This window comes from Callorhinchus milii, unplaced genomic scaffold, assembly GCF_018977255.1.
Source record: "Callorhinchus milii isolate IMCB2004 unplaced genomic scaffold, IMCB_Cmil_1.0 Scaffold3, whole genome shotgun sequence".
NCBI lineage: Eukaryota > Metazoa > Chordata > Chondrichthyes > Chimaeriformes > Callorhinchidae > Callorhinchus > Callorhinchus milii.
Genome location: NW_024704744.1, coordinates 74,271,978 through 74,284,535, shown reverse-complemented (window position 1 = coordinate 74,284,535; position 12,558 = coordinate 74,271,978). Strand labels below are relative to the sequence as shown.

Genomic DNA, 12,558 nt, shown 5'->3' with positions numbered 1-12,558 from the left:
TGGGAAATTTGTAGAATAGTAATAATGAATAATAATCCTTGCATTTGATATAGGACCTTGTCACGTCTTCCAGTCGTCTCAAAGCGCTTCACAGAATATATTGTATAGTGAATTGACTGTATATTTTGTGGGTAAAATGCGGCAGCCAATTGTGCAGAGCAGTGTCCAACAAACAGTTGAGGATTGAGTGACCAAATTATTATTGTTATAGTTTTGTTAACAAAATAATAGAAATACAATTGACCATAGCAGCTCAATCCATGAAATAAACCACAGAATAAAGATATGAACAAAAATTATCAGAAAACAAATATGAGCAAGAGGATCGTGACCACTCGATGATTGACATTATCACAAGTATTATTCAGTTATTATTGCAGTGGCTAACAGACGTGGGAGGTCGGATATGGCCGGGAAATCATCCCTTAAAATTAAGGAAACTGAAGCACTTGAGAAGTGAGGAGTATAGATTGAGGTCAGGAGAGTTGTGTGTCATTCCCAGTAACCCCAATCCTCCTCCATATAGATTGCCAGGAGTGGGGCCCATGTCTTGTTGGAATTTCTTAGACTAATAAACAACATATTTTTAATAACTTATGCCAGTTCTGCTAGATCCTATATTTTTTGACAATGGTCTTAAAGACTAAAGCCATGAGAAATTTGAAGCCTCTGGAGTGGGAGTCCAATCTGATTATTTTACTCTCTCCTTAATTCATGGAGCTGAGACCAATTGGAATGACTGCTACCACCTGCTTAGCTTAATATAGACCAGAGATCAAATCTTGGACCTATATGGCTCAGTACCAGCCCAGTACCATAAGTTACCTGGAGAATACCACGCAGGAGTGAGTGTGTTAGGTAGAGGGTGAGTTACGTGGGGGGTTAACACGCACTTGGAGGATATTACACAGAGGATGTCACCCGGGCTTGGGGTTATGCCGGATGGCAGTAAGATAAAGGCAATGACACAGTCTGAATTTTGTTGGCATCGGAAACTGAAAGAGCGAAGCTTGAGGGATTTCTTAATACTGTCTGAACTCAGAGATGTATCTCTGCCTTGAAGCGTGCTTGCACACATGCCGTTCCATATTGTATGCCAAAAACGTCATTTCTTTCTCTGAAAGCCAGAGTGAAGTACCAGTCAGTTCTGTGAAAGTATCTCAGCTTCAAACAGGTCCCCAATCGTGTCCCTTGATTCAAACACAAGTACCACATGACTCACATTGTGGTGATATTGAGGGATTCACCGCACACTGTGTATTTGCTTATTATAGAACACTGTAAACCTCACCCGATGTATTAAGTTTAATAGTTAGATCAATCCTTTACATCATGCCTTCTCCGAGGCTCTTATTATCCCCCTCCAGCATGCTTAAAATAAGATAGTGTTGCGGTTGCCTGGGCAAACCCACTCCTACAGAGAGTGTACCCTTTTCTCTAACCCATTTGAATAAAACGCATTTCACAGCAAAATAAAGGTGACTCCAGACAAATTGCTGATGCTCAATTAATAGTCTGTCTTCTGACTGAGACTAATCTAGATATGTATCACTGGATGTGCTGGTTTCTGACAAACATTAAATGTTGCACGAGTTTGTTTCATGCTTCAGGTACACCAGCTGTTAGAGTACCGGACTCGTTTGCAACCGAGCCTACACCCAGAAAATAAGTTCGATCTTGACAAGCCAAAATGGCGGATTTCAACAGTTTATTAAGCATACAAATAATGTTGGTTATACAGAATTAATGCAGTATAAAATAACAGAGCAATACTACCAGTCCTTCTGCAATCTGCCCTGGAGAGATCTCTAGAGACCACCACCTTTGCCCAAGCTTATGTATCTTTTCTTTGTCTGCCTTATTTGAGCTTGTTTCTCACAATTCTACGTGCTTAATCAGAACACTTTCTTATCTAAAAGTACAGAAAGAGGAAGCCAATCAGGGCATACAACTCCTTCTGGTTTAAACCGGTTTGTCTGGCATTTGGCTCCCTTGGAATTAACCTCTGGTAACCTTCTGCCGACCACTGCAGTTTGTGTTACTTGTAAGACATATATACATTCTTACACAGCATATGCTGCTTCAATGACAAGCAGTCTCTTGGCCCACAAAATCACAATAACCCAATCTGTTTGGTTAAACTCTCCTCTTCACTCTTTCCTCTTCTCATCTTCTGAAGGAGTAAGACTGTTTTCCTTTCCACTGGTCTTTGAACTCACAGAATCTGGATTTCTTTTTTTAGCAAAGAAAGTAATGTACATTAAGATGCAGTAAATTACTTTCTTTCGCAATACATGAGTTCTTGACGAATGAATAGGGATAATGGGGTGTCTTATTTTATATATTTTTTTCTCTTTCAGCAATTCATGAATTCCCCAGAGATGCCTTCACAAATGAAGAAAGAAGACAGGGAGCTTTCCTCCTGCACCTGCTCTGTGTAAGTCCCCACAATACCAATATGAAGTGCTAAGATTGACTGTAGAGGGATGTTGTGATGGTATATTTTAACCTTGAGACTGTTGGGTGTGATGATCTATTAGACTGGTGTGTATTTGGGAGAGATAGTGTATCAGGACTCCAAGCTCATCTAAGCTAACATTGCCAGTGGAGCCCTGGGAGAGTGCTGCATTGTTGATAGTGCCGCTCTTCAGGTGGGATTTAATATGAGATCCAATCTATCTGTTCAGGTGGACATTGAAGCAAACCTGCTAAGTCTTTTGAAATAGCCTCCTTCTTAATGCATCCAGTCATCATCGTAACATCCTACTAAATCTATGGTGGTGTCTCTCCACTGCTACAACACCCTTCTGTAATGTGAAAGCCAGAACTACACACAGGACTCCAAATGTGGTCTAGCAAGGTCATAAATAATTTAACATTTCCTTATTTTTGTACTCCATTCCTCAAGATACAGAGTCTGGGATTCTATTTGCACTCATTATGGCCTTGTCTACCTTTATTGCTACTTTGAGTCTTGTGAATCTAAATCCCCAGATCTCTTTGCTCCTCTACTCTTTGGTACTTACCATCCAGTGTATAGGCAGCTTCTTTAATCTGCTCACCAGAGTGAATTACTGCACAGTTCTTTATATTAGACCTTATCTGCCACCTGTCCGCTCACTCTGTAAGACTGTTTATATCATCTTCAAGCGCTCTGGGACGCTACCTCATGTGAAGAGTCCTATATAAATCCCCAGTTTGTGATTATCTTAACATTTCAATATCATACTTGCTATTTTTGAGTCCAAATCATTTATGTACAAAGTGAATAGTAGCAGTGTTAGTACAGATCCCTGCAGAACATAACTTCCTTGCCAGTCTGAGAAACTTCCCTTTATTCTTACTCTTCGTTTACTGTTTTTTAACCATCTTTCAACTCATTCTGCTAACTCTCCCATGACTCTGCATGTTTTAATACTTAAACTCTGGAATAACATTGCATCGGAGTGTAATTGGGCACAATATCAGCCAGTTCCAACTCACCATGCCCCCTGTGGTGAAACATCTAGTGTCATCTCGCCACTTATCACCCACAGCAATATAAGTGAAACTGACATAGTAGCAGAGCTGCTAACTGCAGGCTAGTTGCTGAATCCCTGTGCTCATGGCACGTTGTCTTGGAGCCAGCTCATGGTTCTCAGTCATGGACTGAGTGACCAAATTATTTTAAAATGTACGTACCCCCAGAAAAACGATCCACCTAACAACCAGGTTCCTATTACTGCTAGGTAAACAGAGGTGTGTGGAGTAAGGAAACTTGCCCAACGTTTCACCCTGTTGGGAATCGAACCCAGGTCCTCTCGCTTGCGAGGTGAGTGCTCTAACCACCAAGCTACGGGACGTTGAATGAGAAATCTAGCTGAAAGGCAGAGGGTCCATAGTGCAAATCACCGCAGGGCAAGAAAAGGTTAGTGAATTGACTGTGTAGTTTTATGTTTTCTGAACGATATCACTGCTATCCTGAAGACACAATAGGAAGTCCAGAGGTGGCTTATCAATAGGGAATTACTGTGTTAGCAAGCATGAATGCAGGCATTATTTTAGGAGAGATTTGACTCTTTCACCCACTCACACTGAAATGAGCTGTCCTTGCACATAAACTCTGTGATGAAGGCAGTTGAGCAGCAGCAAGTCATCCTCCTACTCACTGCCGGTCAATAAGCCCTGATTTTTTTTAGTTCTGGAGCTCTATGGGATGTGTATTTATACTTCCTCTCAGATTGAGCTGTCAAAAAGCAGAACGAGACTGCGGGAGTTTTTGTGACATCTGCCATTAATTATCCTCAGTCTTTCAGTTAAAAATAATTCTACCTTGGGGGACCTTAGCACCACAGCAAGGCTATGATGGGGATGTTGGATGAAAGGAGAGGGTGAAAGTGAACATTAGTCATCAGAACATCACAGATGTGCTTCACAGATATAATTAATATTGGGCACTTTGGGGAAAAAGCTTCTGTTAAGATCTGTAGCTCTCATGTCTGATCCAGTTGATGTAGAAGGCTTGTTCCTTAGTGAGCATCTGTGCGACCACGTTCAACTTGTATAATTTGGGGAGGAGATATTTTTTCATGATTCTCGTCAAGGTGAGGATTATACGTGTTGGGAAATGGAATGTTTTTTGCAATGTTTTGCCCCATGAGCAACATTGAGCACCCAAAGACCTGTTACATCACTGTTACATCATCTCCTTCCCTGTCCCAAGATTGTCTTTCAACCCAAACCCCAGAATAGCATCCCCTCGTGCTTCAATCTGATGTACCACACACACACAGTCCTGATGGCCACTCTACAGGGGGATTTTCCCATTGTCAGTATATAAATTGACCTCAATCTCTGATGGAAAATCTCTTTAGAAGCTCACTGGGAAGTTTGGGAAGTTTGCCGACCAGTAGAGAATTTCACCCACCAGGATTGGTAAATGGTGAGCACACCTTCACTCCTCTTTGTGGGCTCCAGGCTGGTCCAGGTCACCAGATAAATCCAGTGGGATATCTTATCCTATTAATTTCATATGTTGATAATTTGAAAGAACATCTTGCCCTGAAGCATATTTATAATAATGTAATGACTTCACACCGAAACTTCAGAATGGTTTTATTCGTGCAGACTTTTCCTTGTAAAAAATATTACACAGATTTACTATCACAATGTTAACAGTACAGCATAGTACAGTACTTATCTATCTGGAACCATCCTATAAATTAAGTCAGGCTTGAGGTCCGTCTACATCTCCAAATCTCATTAATGCGTCTGACAGTCTAGTCAGTTGTCATGGATAATTGTGGACCTGCCAACTCAGATATGCCTCCACAGTATCTATTTAACCCCAAGAAGACTCTCCTTGGTTTTATTTTGCCTTTTTTTGATTAGCCGGATGTCTGACACATGCGGAAACCCATCACCATGCTTATTCTAACCAAACAATGTACAATGTACCTCCACATGGAAATTCCAAAGATATTTATTAAAATGAAATGTGCACTCTCTCCCTGGAAGAATGGATCCTGCTCATCTAATTGCAAAGTATATTAGGCGCAGGTTGGCAAGAGCCAAAGCTTGGGAATCCAAGAATGTGTGTTAGGATACTGTTGGAGTCAAACCAGCCAAAACTGCATAGCTTCTCATTGATATTGCTGTCTGGCAAGCTTTCCCGCTGCTTGTCCAGCTAGGACCACCCTACCCTTAAAGGGTTTGGATTGCAGGATTAACGGGAGCTGAAGGGGAAGAGTCCCTGCCCCCAATGACTGACCTGCTCTTCTAAGTCCTGTCGATGAGCCAGGCTGGCTGTGCTTCATCAGCAATGCCCTGGAATACTGAGGATGTGCCTGGCTCAAGAACTGGATTACTGAGACAGCCACAGAGGGTTGGCTCAATTTTGACATTCCATTGCCAAACATGTCACCAAGGAAACCCTGCTTATCTCTCCCCCACAAGGAGGATAATCACTAGTTGGTCATTTGACATCTGACAAGAGTGAATTTGAGTCCTCACTAGGTGGGTGGCAGGTACCAGGAACTCCCTGCAAGCTTCCCGGTGGGCAACACAGTTCAGTCCTGAAATGCGCAAGAGCTGGATGTATGGACCCGTTCATGAACTCGGACTCGGGATAACGCTTTCCAGTAGCAGTCGCCCCATTCCTCAGAGTTTCCTCATCAGCTTCTCCGCTGCATCCCCAAGAGCTCCGATCCATAAAGAAGAACCGTTTGCACACAGATCTTAAAAACACAATACCACAAGCTTGACCTGCATTGGGACCTTGCGTCCTCGAAGAAAGACGAGCACGACCAGAGTGCCCTTTGCCCCTTCTCTGTGCGGTCCTTCAGCACTGTGTCCAAAAAAAAGTTTTGTTTTATTTGCCCTTTTCCTAAATGGAGAATATACATTTTTTTTTATTGGCCTCAAGAGAGAAGGGTTGTGGAGTCCTGTAGCTCGGTGGTTAGAGCACTCGCTTTGCAAGTGAGAGATCTGAGTTCAATTCCAGGCAGGGCGAAACCTTGGGCAAGTTTCCTTACTCCACACGCCTAATAATAAACCCTCCAAAAAAAAAACAATAATAAATTCGTCACTTTCAATCCAAGACTGTTTGTGGGACATTGCTGTGCGCAATTGGCTGCCGCTTTCGCCCACAAATGTACAGTCAATTCAGTTTACAGTATATTCTGTGAAGCGCTTTGGGACATCCTCCCGACGTGAAAAGCGTTATATCAAATGCAAGGATTATTATTATTATTATTATTATTATTGAGTGGACCAACTGGGTTTTGAATCTAGAACTGTCTGATCACAAATTTGAAGACCTATCCAAGATTTATGAATTATCAAGCCCAGAAGGTGGAGCACATTGCAATATCTTTGGTTCTGTTTTCTAATTTTAGTCCAGCTTTCATTATCTCCAGAGTTCTTCTCAGATGTGGAAAGTTTGTTTGGCAGAGCTCTTATACCCCTGCATTCTTATTTCAGGCCTTAACCATTCATATGAATCAGATATATCAATACTCTGATCACCAGAGCACAAATGTTCACCCACTTCTGGTGTACTCATCTATTCTGGTAAAAACTGCCAAAGCCTCTCTCACTTTCTGAAACAACTTTCTCTCTCTCTCTGACTCTATTCCTGGATTAACTTAAACTGTTGCCAGTTGCTGTTTTGTTATCCATATAATACCTACTTGCCACAGATTGCGTCTGTCAGCTCTTCTGCCGGCGTCATATTCCCCACCCACAGCTGTGATATCCTTGCTTACCAATAACACCCCACTTCTGTCTAGCTTTACACGTCTATATTTGGAAAACATTTGAGTAGCAATAAAGGGATTCTCCATCTTGGGATTCCCTAAAATTGATATTGCAAATCAGGCTCCAACAACATAGGGTAACTTTACAAAGCTGGTTGGCCTGAGTTCTCAAGTTACCACACAGAACAGCAGGATGTAATGGAAGTGTTAAGCTAAATACCGAGATGTTATTCCAGGAACAGTGCAAGGCAGTGACTTCAATTGGGAGACCAGCTACAGGAAAATACATTTTTATAAACTGTGAATGCTCATGCTGAAAGAAGAAGGCTCAGGAGAGATATAATTGAAGTATTCAAGATCTTGATGGCACAGAGAAACGGAATGCTAATTATATATATATATATATATACACACACACAACATATGCTCCTTATTGGGGAGGGAGATAAAGCAGGGTCTCCTTGGAGCCAAATTGGATCCAAGGTGATATGCTTGGCAAAGGAATGGCGGAATCGATTCAATCCTCGGAGGTGGTCTCTGCTCTCTTTTTTTGTTAATTTTTCCTCTAATATTTCTTTATTTTTCCCCCTACGTCTTTGAAAACATGCTAAAGATTTGATGGGAGGAATATAAGGTCGTTGAGACGTCTCAATACGCTTCGTAGGATATACTGTAAAGTGGATTGACTGTACTTTGTGGGCGAACCCAGCAACCAATTTGTGCACAGCAGTGTCCCACAAACAGCCATGGAGTGAGTGACCAATTTTGTTTTGGGTGATTTGTTGGCCAGGACACCGGAAAAACTCCCTTCTCTTTTCGAATAGTGCTATGGTATCTTGTGGAGTCCTGTAGCTTAATGGTTAGAGCACTTGCCTCGCAAGTGAGAGGGTCTGGGTTCGATTTCCCGCTAAGGCAAAACATTAGGCAAGTTAAGTAGCAGTAAGTCGGAACCCGGTTGTTAGTTGATTGGCGGATCGCTTTTCCGGGTGTAATAATCCTCTCAAAAGAAAGTTTAAATAATAATTTGCTCACTTAATCCACGGCTGTTTGTGGGACACTGCTGTGTGCAATCGGCTGCCATGTTTCAACCACAAAATCTACAGTCACTTCACTTTACAGTATATTCTGGGAAGCGCCTTGAGACATCTCAAAGACGCGATAAGGCGCTATATCAAATGCAAGGTTATTATATGATTATCTTTAACGTTTACCTGAACAGACAGTCCGGACCTCGGTTTAACATCAAATCTGAAGGAAATATAGCTAGTTGTTGCTGCACGTCTATGTATTATTTACTGCATTTCATTTTTGAGGGAATGAGACTGAGATGCATATCATTAGAGTACAGATTGTGTGCCTTTAAATGCATCACCATCAATTACGTTTTTAACTATTTTGAATCACACTGGATAACATAAAACAGAAATAAAAATGCAAGTAGGAGCCTACTTCACATCTGAAAAGAGGGAAGGATAGAGACCATGATCTAATGCAATTCAAAATACAGATTAAAAGATAATACAGCTATGCTTCAAAAAGATTGTGTCTTGTGAACTTCTTAAGTGTTTTATAGAGGATGTTAATTGTGAAGCTTGTGGTAATTAATTCCGAGAGTGAACAGTATTCAATGGACGCAGAGGACATGGCCTGCCATTGGATGAGGGGTAAATTCAGAACGAATCTGTGGAAACACTACTTCAGTGAGGGAATAGTAAACTTATAGAACGGACTCCCTAGATAGACAGTGGAAGCAGAAAATGTTGTTTGTTTCAAGAACAAATTAGGTAGGTTTCTGCTAGAAAATAATATCTTGGGATACAGTATATAATAGGACAAGACTTGTCAAGCGACTGCCAGGATGGTGGAAAGCGAACTAGGTGGACCTTGGTCTTCTTTCGTCTAGCAAATTCTTATGTTCATATGTTGTTATGCAGCTTAAAATGTAATATACAAAAATGGTAAATTTACATTTATACAGCACCTTTCATGTCCAGAGGACGTACTGAGGCACTGGACAGTCCAGAGGTACACCTGAGCTGGAGGGGGCGGGGGGTCAAGGGGAATGGAAAGACGACCAAAGGTGTGGTCAAATTGGAAGGTCTTGAGACGGAGTGTTTTATTTGCAGTGTTTTATTACGCACTTGACTATCACATCAAATTATGATGTGCATTATGAAACTCAGCAAATTTCACCCTTTTATTTTATTTGAAAACCTTGGATGAAGACATAGGAGCTACAGTGCAGGACACAAGCGAAGCTGAAGAGAAGAGGAGAGGAAACAAGATAAGTTATGAAATATTGGTTGGGTGACTCCAAGCTTCAGCTGTAAAATCATGTAGATTATAAGAGGGCGACTGAGGGACATTAGGACCACAGTGTAGGCTGAAGTTCCAGTCCAGTTCTGATGGAGCACTGCATTGTTGGAGTTGCCGTCCTTCAGGTGAGACATTATACCCAAGTTCCAACTGTCTGTTCAGGTGGAGGTTGAAGTCTCCATAGCCCTGCTGAAAAAAAAGAAGGGTGTTTCTCCCGTGTCCTGGCCAACAGTTATCCAGATGAAATTATTCATTCACTTCATACTTGTTTGATTGCCAAACCTGGCATGGTCCACTCCTGGCAGCATGTCAACAAATTCATCAATATTGTAACCAATAGCCTGATTACTCTTAGTTTCCATATCTGATCTGCTCCACATATTTCATTTCACTTCACAGCCACTACACTTTAGAGTAGATCCTGTGTCGTGCTTTGAGAAGTCCTCCTGATTTGAAAGGCTCTGGGTCAAATGCAAGGATTATCATTATTAGGTTGATAAAATAAGGTTCTAGCAAAGAATGAAATACAGAGTGTCAGGCAGAGCAATGAGTCATGACTTCAAATGGGTACGAATGTAGAGAAAATAAGCATGTAGGACGTTTTATCTGGTAGAAGTACTCTGACTGTTAAAAATAGTCATCTCTTCCAAAAGAGATTTTAGATCTCTGTTTCATTGTAAGACAGTGAAGTCCAGATTGCTAAGAACAGTCGTCGCTTTTGTTAGCTCTTATCAAGGGTATTTTTCATTGTAAAGATGTAAAGATTCAATCAAGGGGGAAAAATACTGTATACAGCAATCAGTGCACATTGACATGCCAAAACGGTGAACTGTATCTTGTTGAATTGGCTTTAAGGGGGAAAAGCATTCAACACTTTGAAAATGCTTCCAAGATCCTTTTTTTTACAATAGTAACTCAGCTTTAGACATTTTCTGTTCATTGCTTGTATAGATGCTGAGCTGAGGTTATTTGTCAATTTACTGCGAAACAGTAAATTGTCCAGATGTTGTTCTATTTAATTAGTCTGTTCATTATGTGAATTGGCTCATTATTTAAGTCCCATTTTAGATGCTGTTGTGGTATTCTGATTTGTAAACAAACTCAAGTCACATTTAAATGGTGAACATGTGGACTTGAACAGGCAAAACATGTGGACTGGGACAGGTTCATGTTTCCTCTTCCCACATGGGGCATCTGCCATCCCACTTGTACCAGAAAGGGGCATCCATAAGTAGAAGCCAAGTTGATTGAGGATGTTAGACATGATTTGCCTTTAACAAATCCATGTTGGCTGTCCTTTATTAAAACCCATATTTTTCTAAGAGAAAATTTATTTGGTCCCGGATTATAGTCTCTAGAAGTTTCCCCACTACTGACATTAGGCTGGCTGGCCTGTAGTTCCCGGGTTTATTCTTCTGCCCCTTTTTGTACAGGGGAGCAACATTTGCACTCCTCCAGTACTCTGGGACCACCCCGGTTTCCAAGGAGGATTGAAAGATTGTGGTCAGAGCCTTGGTTATCTTTACTCTTACTTCCCTCAGTAACCTAGGATACATCCCGGCCGGACCGGGTGACTTATCTACCTTAAGCACCGATAACCTTTTTAATACCTCCTCTCGGTTTATTCTTATCTTATCCAATTTCTCTACCCTCTCCTCCGATACTGTGGCATTGGCTGCATCCTCTTCTTTTGTGAAGACAGATGCAAAGTACTCATTTAGTACATCAGCCATGTTCTCTGCCTCCACAAGAAGATTTCCTCTTTGGTCCCTAATTGGACCCACCCTACCCTTGACTAACCTTTTATTCTTTATATGCTTATAAAATACCTTAGGGTTCCCTTTTATGTTGCAGCTAAACTTTTCTCATACAATCTCTTTGCCCCTCTTATTTCCTTTTTCAGTTTTTCTCTGTACTTTCTAGATTCTATTTGATTATCTATTAGTGTCAGGACTCCTCTGGGGACAACAACAGCTGTGTTTATAAATATAAAAGCTTCTGTCACTGTTTCTCATTGGTGAAGAGGAATGAAGTCGCGACACTGGGGGAAAACCGTGTCTTGGGATGGGCAAGGAAACCTGTGAGAAATCTGAGCCCGTGTGATAGCTGGTCTTTTCCAAAGTTGAGGCAGCATTTCCTTTTCTCTGATTAGCGTAGTTTCAACCCCAGGGGCACCGCTGAAAACCTTACATTTGCATGAAAGAGTGGGGTAAAATTCACAATGTCGTTTTTTAGCGCTGGAGGATGGAGTGGACTGTGTGGAAGCAGGCTTCAGGGAGCTGTACCGGTTACATGGGTGAATTTTAACCACAACAACAACTTAATAATAATAATAATCCTTGCATTTGATATAGCGCTTTTCACGTCGGGAGGACGTCCCAAAGCGCTTCACAGAATACACTGTAAAGTGAATTGACTGTATTTTTTGTGGGCGAACGCGGCAGCCAATTGCGCACAGCAATGTCGCACAAACAGCCATAGATTGAAAATGATCAATGCTTTTGGTTTTTTGGAGGAATTATTATTAGGCATGTGGAATAAGGAAACTTGCCCAAGGTTTCGCCCTGTGCCTGGAATTGAACTCAGGTCTCTCGCTTGCAAAGCGAGTGCTCTAACCACTGAGCTAAAGGACTCCACAACTTGTACATCATGCAGGGTAGTGTCTCAGAATGCTTAGCACCAGTATAAATTGTATAGTGCAAACTAGAGGTGTTCCTTAACATTTTCCTTATGCTATATAACACAAGCAACAGGATAAAGGGTGTTTTAAATGTTACGTGAGTGTCTGGGAGCTGAAATGGCTGCTCTTTTAACCCATGATTGAATTTAACTATAATTCAGTCTGCACTCATCTACTGGGCCTTCCATTTGGTGCGGCTGATACACCAGTGGGGAAAAGAGGGAGGTGCTATCTTGTTTCCCTCTCACTGAGACCATGTAGCAGTGGAGTCCATAACAACAGTAGGAACATCGCAAACTCCTGGCAAAATCCATCTTTAAAAAAGCC

The 12,558-nt window shown here is 41.5% G+C and overlaps 1 protein-coding gene across 1 annotated transcript in view; it reads left to right on the top strand.

Moving 5' to 3' along the window:
* Nucleotides 1-12,558, top strand: part of slc24a3 (solute carrier family 24 member 3) — a 141,519-nt gene that overhangs the window by 65,226 nt on the left and 63,735 nt on the right. Inside the window, exon 3 of the mRNA XM_007898328.2 lies at nucleotides 2,361-2,437. Within this exon, the coding sequence (XP_007896519.1) occupies nucleotides 2,361-2,437 (77 nt within the window). The remainder of the gene's footprint in view (nucleotides 1-2,360; nucleotides 2,438-12,558) is intronic.